This window comes from Macrobrachium rosenbergii, chromosome 42 (assembly GCF_040412425.1).
Source record: "Macrobrachium rosenbergii isolate ZJJX-2024 chromosome 42, ASM4041242v1, whole genome shotgun sequence".
In the NCBI taxonomy this organism is placed as follows: Eukaryota; Metazoa; Arthropoda; class Malacostraca; order Decapoda; family Palaemonidae; genus Macrobrachium; species Macrobrachium rosenbergii.
Window position 1 is genome coordinate 20,171,263 of NC_089782.1, and position 23,569 is coordinate 20,194,831.

The 23,569-nt window shown below is 39.2% G+C and overlaps 1 protein-coding gene across 7 annotated transcripts in view; it reads right to left on the reverse strand.

Moving 5' to 3' along the window:
• The window catches only part of Rev1 (Rev1 DNA directed polymerase), a 571,847-nt gene that overhangs the window by 62,045 nt on the left and 486,233 nt on the right, over window positions 1–23,569 (reverse strand). For 6 of the 7 annotated variants that reach the window (XM_067085707.1, XM_067085705.1, XM_067085706.1 and 3 more), the window contains 4 exons: window positions 17,136–17,268; window positions 9,987–10,113; window positions 1,920–3,531; window positions 1,620–1,740 (listed from right to left, as the gene is read on the reverse strand). In XM_067085707.1, the coding sequence (XP_066941808.1) occupies window positions 1,620–1,740; window positions 1,920–3,531; window positions 9,987–10,113; window positions 17,136–17,216 (1,941 nt within the window). In that variant the 5' untranslated portion in view covers window positions 17,217–17,268. The remainder of the gene's footprint in view (window positions 1–1,619; window positions 1,741–1,919; window positions 3,532–9,986; window positions 10,114–17,135; window positions 17,269–23,569) is intronic. The other variant, XM_067085709.1, reaches the window with a different exon arrangement.

Genomic DNA, 23,569 nt, shown 5'->3' on the forward strand with positions numbered 1-23,569 from the left:
ATAACAACTCAACACTCCCTCTCCTAAGATTCAAGTATTTTCATAACTTTCTTTTTTTGCATTCACTAGCAAATTTCCTCTTAACACTAGTCTGATTTTTCTTTACTCAAGTATTACACATCAAACTATCAGCTACAAATATCAGTCTATCAGTGAATCACTTCTCTTGCAAATTGGATCTAAATCTGCTTTTTCTTTTTACAATTCTCACCCTTATATACATATGTATACAATAGCACTACTTATAACATTCAACAGTATAATTAGCCATCTCTCCATCCATGCATACTGCACGTAGACTTTTTTTCTATTATATTTCAAACTCAACACACAACTATTCCGCAAACACTTGTAAGCACAATCGCACCGTTGTGTAAATTCTTAATATTCTTTTTCAATCAAACATTCACTTTAGGTATACATCAAAATATTCTAATAAAAAACCTACAGTACATACACCTTTTCTGATACACTAAGCAATGCCATGTCCCTATAATTCTTACTTTCATCTGTTATTTTACCATATAGAATAGAACAGAATATAGAATTTAGGTCAAAGGACAAGCACTGGGACCTATGAAGTCTTTCAGCGCTGAAACAAAAATTGACAATAAAAAGGTTTGAAAGGTGTAACAGGAGGAAAATCTCGTAGTTGCACTACGAATCAATTGTTAAGAGAGGGTGGAAAGTAAGATGGAGGAGAGAGAACATGAATGGAGGTAGGGTAAAAGGAATAAAAGTGGTTGCTGCTAGGGGTCAAAGGGACAATGCAAAGAATCTTATGTAATGCCTACAGTGCACTGCATAAGGTGCACTGACGGTACAATCCCTCCCCCCCAACAAAAAGGACATTTTACTATTTATAGATATAATTTCTTCCTCTTTGAACTTTCCCTTATGTAAACAATTTAAACCACTTATCGGCCACTCAAATTATACCTTCACCATCAAATAGCAGCTTCAATCAGAATCTCATACTTCCAAACCTTTTCCATTCTTCACCCTAAATACTCACTTCACCTGTCAATTCAAACACCTTTTCATATAGTTACAATAAGTTTCCAACGCTCATTATTCATTTATGCTTTTCAATAGCCAGAAAGCCTTCCCACTGCTCAATGACGTAAAACTCCATTTATGTTGCAGTGCTTCACCCGTCACTTATTTGAAGGTCCTCAGCTCATTAAGCTTGCACTCAACATTCATTAAATGGTACCCCTGATGGAGGGATACCATTTAATGCACATGTGTGCGGCACACTGTATAAGGTAATGAAAGTACTCTGCAGTGTCCCTTTGGCCCATGTAGTCTCCTCCCAAGAAGCTGTTCAAACTCAATTGCCTTAACCTTGCTTTAATTTTCACCTCTCCTTCAGACAAGCCCTATGAAAGTCTAGAAATATGACCTGATGGCCTCATTAAATTAATTTGTAAAAACCATCTATATTCACTGTGAACCATAGCAAGTTCTTTTCGATGTAAAATATCTTTATGCCATTCCCTTAAACCTATTTCACTTCCTTAATTTTTCCCTTAAACCTATTTTACTTCCTTAATTTTTCTCTCCCATACTTAAAAATAAAAAACTTAAATCTCTTCTAAGAACATTTTTCGACTCACCTGCACTTCTTGGCGAAGATATGATACAAATTCGAGAGGAGCAACTTGACAGTCATTAAGTAGCTCTGTTAGATCAACAAACATCTCATCACAACTAACAGCCTCGATGTCATGGGTGAAGCTGAAGACAGAAAAATAACAACAATAAAGCAAACCCTTTCATTGTACAATTAGTAAATAAACAACAATATCTTTTAGAATTTCATAACTACTTATTTCTTTCAAAAATCAACTCACAAAATCTTCAACTCTTGTTAATATATCCATATTAATCAGGTAATTACTTCATATATTACTAACCTTGCTACAATATCATATAATTTATAGGCCACTTCTTTGTAGCCATCAAAATCATAGGGAATAGTTTTCAAGTTTGGGCACAGCTTTAAAGCAGGTCCCATGAACATTCCATTCCTCACTCCTGCCTTTCGAGCTTCATAACTGCACGAAGCTATCTCTGACATTGAACATGACTCATCAATAAGGGGAAGTGCTGAAAATTTTTGGTCAACTGACTTCTCATTGTAAGTCTCCTCAGATACATCAGACGTTTCATCATGTACAGTGGCTGCTGTAAAAGGATCTTGTGCTTTACTCAGATTGGAGGATTTAATTTTATCATTGAGCCTTTTTTCTGCTCTCTCTTTATAGTAATTAAGTTCATACTGTCTATCCATACCTTCCCGAACTTGAGATCTACCAGAACCCCTTGAATGTGTAACAGCTACTGGTTTGCCTTTTAATTCAGGGCGGTTACGAAGACCCACAGATACAAAGAAACAATCCATGTCTATATGCATTATGATTCTCTTGCTTTTCTGGTTAGATTTCGAGTGAACAGATGCTGAAATCTCCAAAGTGCTCCTATCTGGAGACTTAATTTCTGCTTTCTTACTTTGCAGCCACTCTTTTAGAGCCTTTCGCCCTGGAAATCCTACATTTTTACTTTGCATTTCAGTGACATACTGCTTGAACATTGCTCCCATTGTTGAAATATGGTGAAGTCTTGAGTTATTATAAAATTCAGAGAGAAAATTAGGATTAGCAGTGCTCATGGAATGGCCTTTGGATGGGCTAATATGATGAGAGTTATTCTGCACATCATGGTGTATGGGGCCACAAACACCTTCTTTACTTTTTGATGGGGAATCATTCTCCTTCTTAGTGGGAGATTCATTGACAACCCCTATTCTATCCAAATCTATTTTACTATCTTTAAGAATAGTTACAAATGAATCTGAAAACAAATCCTCATCTTTTTCAATCTTTGAAATGGATTTAATGTCATTTTTGCTAGGAGACTCATTCTTGCTAACTTTTATGCTATCTTCTGTATTTCCTTCAATATAATCTGAAAACAGATCTTCCTCACCTTCAACACTGGGAGGGGATTCATTCTCCTTACTACTATGGGATTCATCCACTTTTCCTGTATTTGAATCTATTTTTACTTCTTTTCTACCTACTTCAAATAAATCTGAAAACAAATCTTCATCTTCAGAATGATAGGAACCAATACGTTCCCTGTTATCTTTAACAGGCTTCCTCTCCTGTACATCTTCTGATGACACTCTTGACCTCCCATATTCATCAATCAAAGGCAGGCTTGATGACTGTGTTTTATCATGATGCCTAATACTGTCCGTACTGGGTACTCTTGTAAATTGTAATTTAGGCTGTTTTGTTGACTGGTTTGTGTACAGCACATATTTTTTGTAGTCCAGTAAACACCCAGCTTCCAAGGATTCTGATATCCACTTAGGACTTACAATTCTATCAGAACGTAAATTTTTTACTTTGGTGTCAGGTAAATTGCTTGCAATAATATGGGTTGTCTTGCTCCTTGAGTAGTAATGATGGAATGTTCCTCCATTTGCTATCATTATTCGCTTCAACTCCTCTGCAGTTGGCTCTGGAAAAAATACCAGAGGGAAAAATATAAAAAAGTATTTTTAAAGCTCTGAGGATAAGATTGAACTATGAGCATTAGGTCTAACAGCTAGGAACTGGGGCATCTAGACCAACTACCACTTTTAAGTTAGTAATTTAAAAGCCAATTCAAAATTTTATAAATTTTAATAGAACTTCTCTCAATTTCTCAAATTTCTCTAAAAATGCCTTGATTATTCATTCAAACTATGTTCTATCAATTACTGGTGGACCTGCTCTCCTGTTTTACTATTATTAATATTACTATTAATTATCATTATCATTATTATTTATTATTATTGCTGTCATTAGTATCACTCTCACTATTATTATCATTATTATATCTTGTTCAATATACTTTAGTTCTTTATAAATCAATATTCAATAAATTGAAAAAGATGAAGATGACAAAATTTCCTTAACAGGACATTTTTTCAGACCTAGACATTCATTGCTGGTTGAAATTTGTACAATCACATAAAAAGTGTGTACAGTAATTGAATTTGTACATTCTCTTCACAAGAATTGGGTCAAGCGAGCTATTTATCATATATTTGTAAGTAAAAATAAGTACAGTATACCCAATTAAAAGACAAGATAACATTATTTCCATATGATGTTCATTTTAGTTTCAAGAATGCCACACACCAGTGATACGTTGGATCTGTTTTAATTTGTTGTTGTTCAATTCTTTACTACCCAAAATATATCAGATCTATAATTATTGTTCGATTCTTTACTACCCAAAATATATCAGATCTAAAGATTAATTTGTATTCTTCTTCGGTATACAAACCAAAGATGTGTCTGTAGGAGTTTACTTCAGCATTAACTGAAAGTGGTCACTGAAACTTAACATGCTGGTTAACTGGTGGTAGGTGTATACTGGTTTGGAAATTAACTACTTAAGATGCTTTGGGGTTGTTGAATTTTGCTGAGGTAGGATTAACGGATTTAAAATCTACCACCAACACATACTGGTTCCTGATATTGTTAATTACAGGCAGTCCCCGGTTATCGTCACCGGGGATTCCGTTCCGATGGTGTGACGGTAAGCGAAAATCGCTGATAACTGAAAATAGTCAATTTTAGGTGCTTATCGGCGCTGATAACTGGGTATTGGTGCTGATAACCAGAGTTCGGAGCCTCTGTTAGGTATGTGTCGGCGCCGAACACCACGGATTTTTGTCGCTAGACAAGTGCTATAAAACCGGATTGACGATAACTGGGGACTGCCTATACTAAGGAGATTTGATTTAGGTCATAATTACTGTTAGGTAGCATATAGAAAAAAAAAACAATCAAACTGATCAAATTTGAAGAATGTGGTAATTAATATGGATTAATAAAATTGGGATAATTAATATGGATTAATAAAATTTATCTAATTACAGCATTTACATATTTCTCAGTCCTTATGCCAATATCTTTAGGAAAAATGAGTAATTACTGAAGGGAATACTGCAATACTGGCTCTTAAGACCATTAACACCACTAGAAAATGTACAGACTGAATATATAAAACTTTTATCAAAGTCTGTTTACTCAAACTTAAGATGTTTAAAATAATACTTCTTTTTTATTAAAAGTATTGAAATTTTCAATGAAATTGTCTATGATCTCACTGCAATTATTTTTACATTTTTTTATGGTTAACACAAAACCACTTCGTAACATCATTACTGAATTCTTAATATTCACTGTACTTTTTACATTTAATAAAACTAGATAATCTAGGCCAAAGGCCAAGCGCTGGGACCTATGAGGTCATTCACTGCTGAAATGGAAATTGACAGTAATAAGGTTTGAAAGGTGTAACTGGAGGAAGACCTTGCAGTGTCACAATGAAACAATTGTTCAGAGAGGGTGAAAAGTAAGATGAAGACAGAGAATACGAATGGAGGTACAGGAAAAGGAATGAAATGGGTCGCAGCTAGGGGCCCAAGGGACGCTGCAAAGAACTTAAGTAATGCCTATAGTGCACTGCATGAGGTGCACTGATGGCACTAACTCCCTATGGGGACTTTCTCTCTCTCTCTCTCTCTCTCTATAAAGAAAGAAAGAAAAAAAAAAGCATTATATTTGTGCTTACTCTTAAAAAAGCATGTGCTACATCCATGTGTCATGATGTATATTAGTTTGGAAATTTACTACCGAAGATGTTTTGGGGTTGCTGAATTTTGATTCAGAACATGTGGACATTATTTTGTCTTTCATCCTCATTATTTACTGCACTTTTTGCTGTTACTGCATTCTTCTGGTTTATAATTCCATGATTATTCTTACTGTACGCATACTTCTCCATGACATAAATGGAATGCCATGTAACACAGCATCTGTGATATCTGCCATTTAGGTCTTTCCCCAACTTTAACTTCCACTAATCTTCAATCATCTCCAGCTTCCAGTCTCACTGTTCTCATCCAAGTTGGTCTGGGTCTTCCAACACTTAAAAGTGCTCACAGAAGCCAAGCTGGCACTATCACATCTATGGCAGTGTGAAAGGTGTGTTCAAGCCATCACTATCTCCCCTTCATTACCATCTCATCTACAAATGTAACTTCAGTAATTTCCTATACAGTAGTATCATTTTCTCATTATATCCTACCGTCTGACTCCTACTATTCCTCTTAATGTTTTATTCTTGACAAAATTTTTTAGATATACTGTAATTTCATTGTCAAACCATGATTCATGCCTGCATATCACTACAGACCATGCCACTCTGATGTATAAATCTATTTAGTGTATTTGATTTCTAAGTCTTATTCAGCTTGCTCATTATTTGATTTGCCTTTCCTAGTCTTCCAACAAATTTTAAATTTAGAGAACCTGTATTGGATACAACTGTTCCTATACTTGAGAGATTCATGCTTAAAAATCCTCTCTCCATCTGGCATTATTTCATCCCTCTATGCATAATGTCCTTATTTCTATTAATCATATATTCCCTAGCCCCATTTATCTAGAAATAAGATGTGCTATGTTAAGCAAACTTTGTATATCTTGTGGTATTTTCATGATCTGCATATTCCAAGTCTGTCAAGTTTCTATCATTACTCCAATCTGCACCTTCTTTCTATCTACACCACTTTTTCATTTCAAAATCCATGAGACGGACAAACTGTTGTAGTGACAGAACATTCACCTAACTACCTTTACACATATAACAGGATTACTATAGAGATTTAAGACATTCCATAATACTGCCATTGTATGTTGTCAGATGCCTTCTCATAATGAACAAAAGCTTCCAAGGGGGATTTTTCAATTCCTTGCCCATAAATATTTCCTCTATGCAACTTATACCTTTTCTGAATACAGCTCGTTCACCTCTAAGAATTCTACTGATTTTTCACACAATCCTATTCAGAATACGCATGCTTAATACTATCATCTTAGGCATTTAGCTTATAGTTACCACATTCACTCAGGTTACAATTCTTTGGAATCATAGCAAAGACTTCAAACTCCTAATCATCTGGATTTGCTTCCTCATTCTCTGCAAGAAATGGCTTTATAGTGCATGAGATGTTACCTTATTTTTATATAAAATCATGTCTGTAGTGATTCCAACATAGCCCAGTGCTTCCCATCTCTTCAGTTTCTTTTATACTAAAACCACTTCAGAGAACATGATTTCACCCATCAATTTACTGAAGCTGCCTTAATCTGGTAACAGAAGGAAAACCTCACAGTTTCATGGAGAAACAATTGTTTGGAGAAAGTGCAAGGTAAGATGGAATAAAGAGAATATGAATGGAGGTAGAGTTAAAGGAATGAAAGGGGTTGCAGCTAGGGGCCAAAAGGGATGCTGCAAAGAATCTGAAGTAATGCCTACAGAGCACCACATAAGGTGCACTGATAGCATTAGCCCCCTTTGGGAAGGAGGGAAAAAGGAAAACAGAAAAAGGACTGACAGAGGTCCAGTCTTGTCTTGCTGCTCAAAACTGGTCTTGGCAGCATTGCATTATGTGCCAGGGTAGAGCCCTACCCCTATGTCATCTCAGTTTCCACTTGCACTACACACGCCCAAACTTTAACAAAATGCTGAGCCATTGGGAGGAGGGTTGCCAGCAAGGAATACAGCCGACCCCCCGGATTTGAGGGGGATAGGGACCACAACCCCCCGTGAATAACTGAAATCTGCGAATACCCGACACCCTCTAAAAATGCTTATAACTGCCTATTTTGATAGTTTTATCATGAAAAACGTATTTAGTCACAAAAATATGAAAATACAGTAATTAGCGAATATTGCTTTATGAAAAATTTCATGAATGGGCAAATTTTCCATGAATAATGTGGATATACGTTCCAAACAAAAACCTGCAAATAGGTGAAGCAGCGAATCCAGGACCGCAAATAGGCGGGGGTTGACTGCATACCCTTTTTCAAGGATTAAGGTTTGCACAAGGTAAGAAAATGTACATAACTAACTGATTTGTGGCTGTTAAAACTGGCATCACAACCTGATATCACAGTCGGGTACCTGCCTTGTTGTCACATATCAAAATACGTAATTCAATAAAAAAAGATATATGAGATGTGTGGTGTATGACCAACATGCACTCATCACACTCAAATTCACTCTTCTTTCAAAGTTTGGGGCAAATCCAGTTTCATGCCAGTTTTTGGATGTTGCTAAATTTCTCCACTCTCCTTACCACTAATATTATTATTATTATTCAGAAGATGAAACCTATTCACATGCAAAAAGCCCACAGGGGCCACTGACTTGCGATTCAAGCTTCCAAAGAATATGGTATTCATTAGGAAGAAGACAGGCAAGGTAAAGGGAAATACAGAAAGAGGAGACCCCACTTATTAAAAAAAAAAAACTTAATAAATTAACAAATAGATAAAAATGTATTAAAATGCAAGGAGAATAGTATTAAGGTAGTATTGTATTGTACCTTCGCTTGAAATTTCAAAGTTCCAATTGCACGACTTCCTCTGGGAGACTGTTCCACAGTCCAATGGTGTGAGGAATAAAGGACCTCTAGATCTGAGAAGTTTGATAGCGAGGCACATTTACTGCATACTGGTGCTGCTGTTCAGCGAATCTAGTTGCTCTTGGTATATAAAGGGGATCAGGGATCAATTGTGAATGTGAAAGATCTCTGTTGAAACACAACTTATGAAAGAGTGACAAGCACGAGACCATCTGTCGATGGTCCAAGTCATAACTGCTACTATTAGGAAACAGAAACCTACCACCACGAACCACTCTATCTAAGAGATAAATCTCTAGCAGAAGCAGACATCCACACTGGACAACAGTATTCTAGTAAAGGGAGTACAAATGACCTAAAGCAGGTTGCACTGATTTTATCACTGCTATAAATAAATGAGGCCTTACGAACAATACCTAACTTTCGTGCAGCATTTGCTGAAACTTTCATTAGATGTTTCTCAAAAGTTAAATGTGAGTCAAAGGTTACACCTAGAATAGTTAAAGCTTCAGACTCGTTCAGCAAAGTTCCATCCACCTGAAGGGGAGGATGGGATGGGAAATCTGTACGAGATCTGCTGATTAATAGTGTTTACGTTTTACTGGAGTTCAGTCTCATACTCCACCGATTACACCATTCCCTGATCTGGTCCATGTCCCGATCGAGGCTGAGAGCAGCTTCATTTCTCAAAAGTGGAGACTTTACTGCATCATTGGCACACTGAACAATCTTGTTCTATATTAAACTACACTTGTTGGATGCTTCCTTATCTCTTAATATGTATACATATTTTGGAGGGATTCTAGAATGACACAGCCAAAAACTCAAAGGTATTTAGCATGCTGACTGACAGTAAACTGATATAAAATATGTTACCTAATATGAAGATGAAAATTAGAGGATTGCTATAAGTCCCTGAAATAATTACACTGACTTAATTGATTGCGACATAGTATTCTGCAAATCATTATGAACTAATAATAGCAATCAATGATAACTACTAAAATGGAATATTGAATTTTGGCCAAAGGGCAAGCACTGGGACCTAGGAGGTCATTCAGCACTCAAATAAAACCTGAGAGCAGAAAGGTTTAAAAGGTGTAACAGGAAGAAAACCTCAGTTACACTATGAAACAGTTGTTAGGAGAGGGTGGAAAGTTAGACGGATGAAAGTGAATATGAACAGAGGTACAGTAAAAGGAATGAAAGAGGTTGCAGCTAGGAACTGAAGGGACACTGCAAAGAACCTAAGTAAAGCCTACAGTGTACCACATGAAGTGCACTAATGGCACAATCCCCCTATGGGGGTATCAACTACTAGAATTTTTTTTATATGAGAGTAAATCACACCTTACTTTTCAGAGCTCTACCTACAATGCTTCAACTCACAGTGCTTCAATGCTGACAAAATTGATAAGGCTAAAATAATTACCATACAGTACTGGGACACTAAAAGTTCCAAGTCATTTCTACTGTCATATACCTGTATAACCATTCACAAAGATGGCCACTCCTCTGAAGATTCCATGACGTTCTTCCCCAAAACCAAATTGTGCTGCTCGCTGAAACTGATCCGACAACTTAGCTTTTTTTGCTGCCATATAACCACCCTGAAAACAATTCAGTCATAAGGAAGAAAGATAAATATTTATATCACAAATTACAAAATCTACAAAACATTTTACTTTTAACAAACAATTCCCACTACTGTAACTCCTCATACAGAAAATCTTCCACATTCTAGAGAAAATTTTCAAGAAACACACAGTTGTTTTCAAGTCCCTCCATTACCCACCTAGTGTCAAGCTAGAACACTCAGGGATTTACTCATTAAAAAGGAATTAAACTAAGACCCTGAAAAAAAATTCTAAATCATCACCATCATCACAGGCTGTAAAAAGCCTCTGTGAAATTCTGTCATCTTTCGTGTGCACTGTCTTCCACAAATCTCAACTGCACTACTCCAGCACAATTAACTGACCATTCTACTCTATTGTATTATTGTAAAAATAAATTCTTTTCGTAAGTATACTGGTAATACAGTCCACCCTGCCTATTCGCGGTTCTGGATTTGCGGCTTTACCTATTTGTGGATTTTTCCTGTGGAATGTACATCCACATTATTCGCAGAAAAATCACCTATTCACAGAATTTTTCATACAGAAATATTCACTAATTACTGTATTTTTGTATTTTCATGACTAAACACATTTTTCGTGATAAAACTATTAAAATAGCCAGGTATAAGCATTTTTAAAGGGGATTTTTGGTGTTTGAACTATCAAAATAGGCAGTTATTAGCATTTTTAGAGGGGTGTCAAGTATTCATGGATTTTAGTTTTTGCAGGTTTGTGGTCCCTAACCCCCACGAATCCCATGGGTTGACTGAACTTATTATTTCATTCTTACTTAAAAAATGAGGATTCCCACAGCTGGGGACTTTTTCTACCTCTAGTTTTATAGTGTACACAGCACCCGGGATACTACTTTCTGTACAGCATTAATACTGCAATTAGCATTCAGCCTTGTAGCCTTCAGAAAGACTCCAGGAAGCAATGCAAACAGGCAACTCCTTTACAGAAGCATCAGTTCCTTTACTGAAGCATATGTACAGGAAAAATTATATGACACTTAAGCTAACACAGATATTCATTAAAATAGTAGTTATCTGACATTCTTATAGTTGAAGGACTTATCAAAACAGTATAGATATCAAATATCATTATTATTATACATAATACATATGTTACATACAGTTTATATGCATCCACGTACATTTACTTTATTATTGTTTTGCAAGAGAATTATGTTTATGTTATTTATCCTTCATAACCTTTATACTTATTGTAATACCACTAGCCTGCTTATGCATAGTAGCAACATAGTAATTATATATGACAACACTGCTATTGTTTCCCACCATGTGCAATGCATAAGCAGTTGCAGTTAAGTGGCCGATGAGGCATGACAAGCATGGGATTTCCTTCTGCTTTCATGTTAGTGTCTGTCTGTCACTAATATATGGTAGTATAAGGAGTCTTTGACTTTAATTCATCACGCTTAGTTCCATTACCTACATGGATGTATGTGGCAGGGTTATATGCCGCAGATATATGGCACAGTAAGTATATCTCCCTTGACAGAGACTTCAGCTGGACCTCACACTCTGAAATCCAAGAAGGCAACCACCATTAAGTGTGTTTACTTCTCATCTCACACACTGGATCTCTTAAAGGATATCAATAACAGTATCTCCAGGAGTGATACAGTGTTTGTGCAGTGCAGGGTTATGTATCATAGGCAGTGTGGTATAACGAAAACGCGTCCTTGCCAATCTCTTGGTGGGATACTTGAATTCTGGCGTGATTTTCGCGGCCTAAGGATGCGCGGAGATCAGCGCTGCTCTCCACTCGCCCTGCCCTCCTCCCAACTAATGCAACACATGCACGCAGCCACCTACACTCGCTCGCCTGCCCATCCACCCGCCTCATTTTACAAGTTACTGTAACTTGGATTTTAATTTTCAATTACTCCTGGTCATTCCTTCGTTTACATACAGCGAACTGGACAATTTCCTGGCAATCTACAGCTTCCAAGCTCTCTTATGATACCCAACTCATCATGGGTCAGCAAGAGGAACAGCTAATTGAGTTGATAGATAAAACAGAAGATCAGACAGTGGACCAGGCAGAGGATCAGACAGAGGGTCCGATGGGAGACGACAGATCAATGCATCTCCCCACAGCTGATGAAGATACCAACCCCACCCTCCCTCCTTTTCCGACTCCCAACAGGACAAGAAGCCGCGATAATGGCATATTGCATCTCATACACTTTCTTCAGACTTCCAGCTTGCAAGAACAAGATCGACGGACACAAGAGGAGCAAACCTTCAGACAACAAATGGAGCAATCACCACTGGAAGACAACCAGCAGTTCATGGCCCTTTTCACACTGCTATCAGGAAAGATTGCGGCATCGCAACCCCAGCAACCTGACACCACATCCGCACCTCCTGTCACACCTGTTCCCCCAACCCCTGGCGTTGCAGTGCATACACCCACAGTTTCTAGCAAACCTTCAGTCCACCCCTACCTCTCCTGCAACAAGATGCAACGTATCAAGCGTTTCGCCAATGGAGGCTCCGTTTTGAGGACTAATACAGCCTTAGTTGGACTTGATAGATTGCATTAAACCTCCCAGCTGATCCACCTGAGGACTTTCATCTCCCTGGACGTTCAGCGTCTGCTTACATATACACTAGGCATCCCTCCCGACACATCACTTTCCCTGATAGAAGTGTTGGATACACTGCAGAAACACTTTTGCAGCCTTAGAAATGAAGCTTTACAACACAGGGAATTGTTGTCCTGCAAAAAGCTGTGAGAGAATCGTTTGCAGACTACTAGGAACGTCTCAAAGATCTTGCTGATGAAGTGGACTTCTGCACTGGCAAACCCACTTCCTGCGCTAAATGGCAATTGGAGATGATAATTTTGATGGGTGTGAGGGATGAAGAGTTAATACAATGCCTTATCCTCCTCCAACCCTCATCCACTCTCGCAGAGTTCGCAACATGCAGTTGCTCTTATGAATCTACATGTGCAACTGAGTCAGCCAATGCATCTTCCCCTACCCAGGTCAGCACAGCATCTTCATATAAGAGGAACCAGTGCCGGCAGAAGAGGACTTCTCATTGATCTCCTGACCAGCGTTCTCACCAGTCTCCTAACAGTGACCCTTGTCAATACTGCTCTTGCAGGCACAACTCCGGACAATGCCCAGCCATGGGTGCTACCTGCAGTAACTGTGGACACACGGGTCACTGGCCCTGCTCTCAGAAACGCCCTGCTAAGGAAGCTCAGTGCAATATCTGCCAGAAATAGGGACATTTTGTGAAGATGTGCAGGTCTACCAAGACGAATCAGACTGGGCATGCAATCTCACATTCATGCCCAAGTGGAAATCGCCCCTCACCACCTACTAAGTCAAACACCAGCTGCCGTCTCGTGGGCGCCAACTCAGATAATGAGTCCCCAACACCAGTCACTGTCTCCCTGTCATTTGGTGATGTCTCATCACATCTCCAGCTAATCCCTGGTACAGGAGCAGAAATCACAGTGATTGGCACCACACACTTGGATGCACTTTCCATACCCCGGACAAGACTTTCACTTCCACCCAAGACGACGTCTTGACAGCAGATGGATCTCCCATGACACCAGCTATGGGATGCTTCCAAGCGACACTTTGCCTCAGCAACAAGTACTTAGCAAGCATACATGTTCACCAAGATACCCAGACCACTCTCCTCTCCCGTGGACACTGCCTAGCTCTTGCCATAGTGTCACCAGACTTCCTGAGGGCCATTCTCAAGGTTACGCATGTCAACAGGTGCGCCCAGTTTCCTGCCTCCGCCATGATGTCACCCGCAGTTGCTAAGGATTATTTTCTCTGCCATTTCAGTGATGTCCTCATATCCAAGAGGGATCTGCAGACTCGGCCACTAAAGAAAATGACAAGGTCCCCCCCCCCTGTGGATCCACCTGAAACCTGGCGCTGTACTGTTCGCTGTACACAGGCCCAGGCCCATTCCGTTCACCCTCAGGGATCAAGTGAAAGAAGAACCTGACTCCATAGCGCAACAAGGAATCATCAGACCAGTAGGCAAGGAACCCTCCAAATGGTGCCATCCCATGGTCCTGGTACACAAGGACAAAGGAGTCCACATCAGGTGGCAGTCCTCTTCTGCCAACTCCATCTGCCAGTAGCTAAGCAGGGCATCCGCTGTGGTGAAGTACTTCACAGTAGGAGAGATACTATGGATCACACCCACCAAAACTCTCAGATTGCCCGCTCTACACACCTATCACCCACACGCCCCATGATGCTGTCCGCAGCATCTCTCCTACTGCGAAGTACTTCACCACAAAAGACGCCCTGCTTGGCTACTGGCAGATGGGGTTGGCGGAAGAAGACCGCCACCTAACCATGTTTATAACTCCGTATGGAAGATTTCAGCATTGCCGCGGCTCAATGGAATTTTCGGCGACAGGTGATGCGTACTGCCTCTGTGGGGATATGGCTCTTCAAGGTTATTCCCAACAGTGTGAAAGTTGTAGATGACATCCTGTCCAAAGAGGATCTCCCATCCCTCCTACAACATGCACACCAAATGCTGACCAGGTGCTGTCAATACGGCATCACCCTCAACAAGGAGAAATTCACCGTAGCTGCCCCTACAGTTAACTTCTGCGGTTATGTCCTATCATCCAACAGCATTACAGCAGACCCCAACAAGGTATCAGCTGTACATGACTTCCCTATGTCGTCCAACATTATGGACTTCAGGTCATTTATGGGTCTCGTCAATCAACTCGCCAACTTCAGTCCGGACATCGCAGCAGCAGCGCAGCCCCTACGCCCACTTATGAGAACCAAACGCTCATTCATTTGGACCCCCAACCATGAGCAAGCATTTAAGAAGGTTAAGTAAGCTTTGACTTCACCACCTGTCCTGGCACCATTCAACCCAGTCCTGCCTGTGGTCCTGCAAACAGATACCAAGCTCCAGCCGCCATGCCTGAAGCTCAGACAACAACTGCAGTCAGATGCGCCTTGTCCAGTGTGGCTCTCGTTTTCTTACGGGCACAGAAACTCGCTACGCCACCATAGAGCTGGAGCTGCTCACAGTCACTTGGGCTATGGCTAAGTGCTGCCTATACTTGTCTGGACCTCAGCATTGCCACCTGGTACCCATTCTCAACCACTATACCCAGGACACCACTCAGAATCCACCCCTGCAACGCCTCAAGGTGAAAGTGACCCCCAACATCTTCACTGCAGTCTGGCCTGTGGGGAAACAGCTCTGCATACCAGACGCCCTGTATCGTTCCCCATCCAGTCCTCCACCATCTGTCAGGGGTATCGTCACTAGCACCACCGCTTCCACCGACAACCAGGCAACAGGACCCATCGTCGAAAAAAATAGGACTTTACAGGAAATCCACACCATTGCATCTCAGGATCAAGACTACAATCGCTTTGTCCACTACGTCTGATGGCTTTACCACCAACTGCTATGACCTCCATGCCTCCACCCTCCCATATTGGAAGCTGCGGGATAGCCTTTACATGGATGGAGAGTTAAGTACTATATGGGCCCCAGATCGTCGTCCCTGCAGCCCTCCGAAGATGCACCTTGGTAAGCCTCCACGGCAGCCACTGAGGGATTGAAGCTACTTGACGTCGTGCAAGACAGTCAGTGTTTTGGCCAGGCATCAACACCAATATAAAGAATACGTTTGAAAGCTGCGATGCCTGCCAACAGCTTCTCCCCAGTCAGCAACAAGAGCCTTACCCGTAGTCAGCAGCAAGAACCTTACATGTGAGACGACCACCCATCCCAGCCCTTCAAAAGCGTGTCAGCGGCCTTCTTCCACGTAGCAGGGTTCCTTGTTATCGTTGACAGACTTTCAGGCTGGCCTGTGGTTGTCCCCTATGGATGTGACACAACTGCAGCCACAGTCACAAGAATGATCTGTGTCTTCTTCCGGAGGTTGGTGTCCCACTCCGCTTATGGACCGATGGAGGAACCCCATTTTCCAGCCAAGAATTCAAGCAATTCGCTGACCGCTGAGGCATTCATCACATCATCACTTCTCCACATTACCCTCAGTCCAATGGACAGGCGGAAGCTGCAGTAAAAGCTGTCAAACATCTGATCATCAGAACAGCCCCATCTGGGAACATAGATTGTGAAGCCTTTGATAGAGCACTGCTGGAGCTTCGGAACGCCCCGACCCCTGCTGGGCACTCCCCCGCGCAGTGCCTAATATGAGTGATGACATCTCAACCCCAATTCCCTGTGCCCCCTTGCTCTGGCCAGGAAAGAGAGCCATCATTTAACACCCCCAATGTCTCTAGATGTTCATCCTGACTCGCTAAAAGGAGGCAATGTTCCACTCGAGACAGTGCAACGAGTGTAAAGGAGGAGGGAGGTGTATAGATATCAGATATCATTACTATTACACAGTACATATTTTACATACAGTTTATATGCGTCCATGTACATTTACTTTATTATTGTTTTGCAAAAGAATTAATTTTACGTTATCATTTATCCTTCATAACCATTATACTTATTGCAAAACTAATAGCCTGATTATGCATTGTGGCAACATCGCAATTATTATATAAGCCAACACCACTATTGTTTCCCGCCATAAGCAGCTGCAGTTAAGTGGCCACTGAAGTGTGACAAGCGTGGACATCCTTCCACTTTCATCTTAGTGTCTGTCTGTCATTAATATATGGTACTATAAAGAATCTTCGACCTTAATTCAACACCCTTAGTTTCATTACCTACATGGACATATGTGGCAGGGTTATATGCAGCAGATGCAAAACTGTTAAGAATTTATCGCATTATTATAAAACAAAGAATTTACAGTTCTTCAGTTACAAGCAAATATTTACCTAACAAATTCCTGCAGTCAGCCTCAATTACAAATTTTAGTTAAAACCAAATGGTCTTCTGTAATTACTGCCATTCTCATGGTGTACAATTAAATTGCACATCAGACCCTACAGGAATAGAATACAGTACCACAATTCTAAAGCAATGACTCACGTGATCCTCAAATCCCGTTGGACCATATCCTCTTCTCCGGCCATCCCCACGACCTCTATTTGATGATCCCCTGTGAGACATGTCTAGTCACTAACACTAGATGTCTAATTTCTCTTGAAGTTAAAATCATTCCCTGGAATGCATAAAGGAGACTCAGCCAATGCTACATAATCAAAGATGTGTATAGTACTTTCACCTAAAACAATACAGGTCACAATTGTAAGTTCAAGAGTTCCCACTCAAAAATATATACTGTACAGTATCTGTACTACACAAAAAATTCTTGTTAATTCATTAAACTTGTTCATTCATTAAAGTATCATAAAATAGTCATACTGTATATTATTCTTGATAAGAGATGTGAAGCATCTGTCACACAGTTCTGTAATAGTGTGAGAAAGAGGAAGAAAATGTTTTACCTAATATTATGAAGAAATAAAAAAAAAGATACAGTATGCTTACTTTGTATTGTAGCTTAAGTATCTGTCAAAAATAACTAAAATACTGTACTGCACAAAATTCACCAAATGTTATCACAGTACTATGACAGGATACATTGAATAAATACAGTAATACAGTTGCTAACAAACAACAACAATTTGACACTACACCTAGTATTTGCTAAGAAAAGGGGTAAATTACTCCCAGTTACTAGCACCAAACTTAGAAATTACTACTCATTTTATGCAACAGATACAAGTACTTTAATGTACTGTAATGGCATCCACTGTTTATGATTTAACATCCAATTTCTTGCAAGAATGCTCACCATTACTGTTTGGTGGTGATCTTGTGACTTCAAGCAAGCTACCACTAACTATAACCACATTAGTAGTAGTCAATCATTTTACAGCACTGTATTTATATACATATATATAAACCTCCAGTATTTATAGTGTGCTCTTACTAGATTCATGGACTCACCCTATTCGCTGGATTTCTATGGAACATATATACACATTATTCGTGGAAAATTTGCCCAGTCACAGTATTTTCAGTGAGAAATATTCATCTAATTACTGTATTTTCATATTATTTTCATGACTAAAAGCACTTTTTGTGATAAAACTATTAAGATACTCAGGGTATAAGCATTTTTAGAGGGTTTTTTTGTGCTTGAACTATCAAAATAGGCAGTTCTACGAGTTTTTAGAAGGGTTTTAAGTATTCGCAGATTGTAGCTATTTGCAGGGGGAGGGGTGTGGTAAGCATCCTCCGCAAATACAGGGGGTTTACTGTATATTCCTTGCATATAAAGGGCTTCATACTTGCTTAAAGTATATGTCACCACTGGGTTTTAATTATTATCCTATACTGTTCCATTATTCAATTACTAAATGGTAGCCTACTGCTAAGTTTCAGGTGTGACTTTACAACAGTAGTTACATTGTTAATTGTAGGATTTTTTAATCTAATACTGTATTTCTTGTGCCTATACTAGGCCTTAGTTCTTGTAGTGAAGAGTACATTTTAGGCTTTTTTAATACAGTATTTTAATTCATTTACATTTATATACTAAATATGCACCTGTATTATTCATCTACCTCTTAAAAATTCAGACAATATAATGTACAGCACTAAGTTTATAGCAATATCTGACTTAAATTCTGAATTTCCCTTGAAATCTGATTTGATTTACTAAAATTTTATCTTCAGTTCTAACGCAAAGATCTCAAGCACCAACAGCCAAAGTCTAACATACATCTAATTTATCTGGAGAGCCACTTACCTGTTTTTAAGTACTGTTCTACATGTCTACCCAAGTCTATATAGGAAGCATAAAAAGCTATGTTCCAAGGATAACTATCTTTACATGGGGCAATCCAAATCTAACTTGTCCTAAACCAACATAAAAACTTAAGGGAATGCTATGCCATACTAAATTATTTAAAGAAACAAAAATACTTTAAATTCAAGTAACAACAATGTGATTTTTAATACAAGAACATTCCATTTATTTCATCTCAAGGGTATAGCAAGTAATAACCCAATTTTTCCAAAGACAAAATAACATCCTTATAGTAGTGATAAATCACAACCTTCAATCTTTCAAACTCAAGCAATAGCTTCAGGTAGGCTTGTGGAGAGGCAAAGGTGAAGGAGTTAGGTAGGCTGGGTGTATTCTTAGTTAGGCTACTTAGGATATATACACTGAGCAACCACCATCACACATTTTGATAAGGTTAAGAGGAGGATTATCCAAGGGGAAAAGGTACTATGCCCCCACAATTAAGGACATCGTATCCCAGGTTAGAGCTGTAGTGTATGCCTTCAAAAACAATTGCCAGATTTTTTGGACAAGGGTAAAGGGGGACTTGAACCTCCATGGGGTCAGGTAATATCATTAATTTTTATATAAATTTTCCTATGTCTCCTTCTGGAAAGTGACAGCTAAAAGGTTTGAAAGGTTTAACAGGCGGAAAACCTCGCAGTTGCACTGTGAAACAATTGTTAAGAGAGGGTGAAAAGCACAATAGAAGAGAGAGGATATGAATGGAGTGTACAGTAAACTTCTTCAGAGTGATGATACATAAACAAATTTTTTCCAACAGCTACTTGTGTTTTAAGTGCAACACTATTACTATCAGTGCCATTACTTTGTTCTGGTTTTTTCAGTAAAACTGGACAAGTGCTCATATCTATTTTCCTTTTTTTCTATGGCATCACTGAACTTTTTTTAATTAATGTTAGTCTATTAAAACCAACTCAAACTATCCTAAAGGACTGTGTCCTCCCTAACCCATCTGGGAAGCTGTGACCATGGTAAAAAGCTTCTCTCCTGAGAATACTAAAACCTCAAAATTAACAAGGGTCTTTCATCCAGCTCAGATTTCCTCTCATCTAAAGCCAGTTTCCCAAGTATGGGGATATGGGGATACATAAGGGAAACACACCACTGAGTGCTTTACCCTATATATTAGGACTGGTGATATGCTTCAATGTTCTTCAAAACAGGCTTGTCTTACTAGGCTAGATTATTAGCCAACGAAATAATTCACAATCTATTTAATCTTTAGCTAAAAAGACACATACATTAGGCTTCAGGTGATATGAGTTACTTTTAAACCTTTAATAAGATACAACATAACTACATGACCTATACTATTTTTGTAATTTTTTTTTTTAGGAAAAAAAACCTGTTGCAAATGTTTACTATAAAATTTAGTAGTTTCCAGTTTATTATAAAGTGCTTTTTCTACAGTATTATGTGGAGCTCTCTCTCAACATTTCTCCAGTAATGTCCTGGGATGTAGGAGAATGATTTCACTTACACCTACAGTGTCACCAATTGCCAGAATGACCAACCTGCATCTTATTTTCATTTGACGGTATTTTCACTTCAATTGGATATGGAGAAAGGATAAAAAATTTCACCAAGGTTTGGAATCAAGCATTTGTTTCACTATGATTTATTGTGACATAGGTCAGGTTAGAAAGGAACCATGGGAGTGAAGCCCTCTTAACCAGGTTGGAGCTGTCACCCTAAGAAAGGTTAAAATTCATCCCTACATTTCATCAGCCTTCATTCACCCCAACCACACTCTGGTTTCCAACTGTAGCCTCCTATTGTTGTTAGAATAAGGGGGGATTGTAACAGGTTAATAAAGTATTTTTGTCTGAAATGAGTACCAAATTCATCAAAATAACATCAAAAACCATCAGAAAAAGTTACTATGATACAGTACATTAATTTCTCTTCAACAAGGACTTCAATGAGCTCAACTGTTAAATGGTCATTTTGCCATTTTTTCTTAAGTATGAAAAGTTATGTATATCTCAGTTTAACCAGACCACTGAGCTGATTAACAGCTCTCCTAGGGCTGGCACGAAATATTAGATTTATTTTACGTGGCTAAGAACCAACTAGTTACCTAGCAACGGGACTTACAGGTCATTGTGGAATTTGAACCACATTATGACTAGAAAATGAATTTCTATCACCAGAAACAAATTCCTCTAATTCTTCATTGGCCAATCGGAGAGTCGAACGTAAGAAGTATGAAAATCCAATCCTGTATTAATAAGCCTTGAATTTACCAGATGACATAGCAATCCCTCAGATTTTATTTAAGAGCCAAGATCATATGAACAGTGCATCAATTAACAACTCCACAACCTCTTTACAAGTCCTTTCCAACCTCTTGGGCAAGCAGTTTTCATGTACCAGAAAATCACACTTTTTCAATCTTTTTCCTTCTAAATCTTTGACCATAATATTGGGAACTTTTAACTTTAACAACAAATGCTTTATCTTCTTAAGAAGTTCCTGGATGTACCAGAGCTTTCCAACTGTCACCACCCAATACATCCAGTTTGACAATGGCTGCTGTATGTAAGAAGTATCAACAGTGAGTACAAAACCTCAGTACATATTTTTATATATAAAATTAATATTGTCAAACAGGTTTTAATCAATCATGGAGTAATCCCTCCCACTGATAAATACCTAGCCTCCCAAAGGCCCTCTGTTCTCATATATGAACAGGCATTGACGCAAGAAAACAAACCCTGTATATTAATTTCTCCTGAGCCACAGAGTACAATATACCTACTCTCAACATATCCTACCTGTAAGAATAATTTTCTACCAGTTAAGACCTGTTGTACTGTCTGGTTAGGTTATGAGGGAAAGTTTGCTCCAGTCAGTAAAGACCTCGTGCCATCCATTATGTTAGGGACAGTACAAACTATCAAACATGTATGATCAAATTCAGTGTTTGACAATCCACCTGAGAATGTATGGGTGTGTTTGAAGGATTGAACAAGCTGTTTGAAGCTGGTTCATCCAACATGACGTTTGACCAGCATGTTGACAAGTGTGTAGTGATATTTGATCATACATGTCATTTTGGTCAACAGCAGCCATGGCGAACACACAGGAGCATCAAGAATTTTGGTTAGAGTTCACTGAACTTTATCAATCATTTCCTTGTCTGCAGTCAATATTATTTTATTTTCATAAACTACTTGCTACAATTGGGTTTCATTGGACTAATGGGTAAATAATGTAACAGCAAAATATAATACAGGTATAAATATTCATCAATTTGTTTTCTTTACCATACCTTAATTACATCTTTCAGTGATGATATTTCATAGCATCACATGTCTCATCACAATGATACCAAGACTTTGGAGGGGAGATACAACACGCAAACTTCGATCTTCAAAACTATCTCAGTTGCAAGAAACCGGAGTGTACATGACAGTCGCTGACTTGCTGGTATAGCATCTCTCAGGCGCTTGTCTTTTCCCAATTATTGTTGAAACCATCGTCAAAGCAGGTTCCCACAAAGGTGTCGTGGTCTGTTCGAAGGTACTTCTATAGGTCTTCAGTTGAAGATACCAGCAGCTCATTTAGCAGGCACTGATGAGACAGTTCACATCTCTTCTTGTACCATTCTTTTATCCAGAATCATTTCTTTTTCTTTTTATCGTTCACTTCTTCACTGGCAAGCGCCTAGCAGAATAGCTATACAAGCTTTTTCTCTTGCTCATATCATCAGTATAGGAATAACAGGCAATTACAAGATGTTAATCCAGCTAAGGGCCAAAATCATGGCCTTTAAAAAAATTTAGCACCCAGTGCAGTAGTGAGTGCAGGCTGGCTTATCTGGCAAAAGCATTCTGCTCCCCAAAACAGGCTCGAGTCCCTAAGGTAAGTTTATCGGGGCTTGGCTTTAGTGTATCAAATTTTTTCCAGATTATTTTATGAGTTCGAACTCCTGGGCGGACTGACTGGGGCTTGAAATTGGTTTTTATACTTTAGGGCTGTTGGTAAAAAGATGAAGTTTTGTTTTTTGCTGGCCTGTTATTCTCCAATGTGCTGTGCTCCTACCAACCCCACCACAACCCCGCTTCCTCAATGACAGTATGTTTTGCCTCCACGCAAAACGCCCTGTTCCCCCCGCCAAGGCCACTTCTCACCTTCCCCTGCATTTTGGGGGGACGTGAGTAACTCTCTCCCTGCCTTCCCCCATGTCCCTCCCCTTCCCTCAGCCACTTCCCCCTGTAGATTTACACTTCCATAGTGCACTTCCACAATGTAAACTTGCCTGCTACGTTTGTGGGTGGTCTCCCACCCAAAAACCCCTTATTCCCCATCCCCTTTACTGTTGGTTAAGCTTAGGGGGCAATAACACTTTGGCCGAAGCAACAAACAAATGCCCTCCTCTATCAGCAGCCCTGAAAGTATAGGAAAAACCAATGTCCAAAAAAAATAGGCACAGAGCTCATACTTAGGAAATACCGTTAGTTTTACATTTTTTATATTAATTACAGACATGATCCACATATTTTTCCAACTTTAGGCTACCTTGTGATTCACCAATTTTGTTTGGTGTGATTCACTAGTTTTTGCTGTTTTCTGCTCTCATCTATGGCCTAAACCCATTTCTCTGAATCCCATCTATTAACTGTTCAAGGCCTAGCAA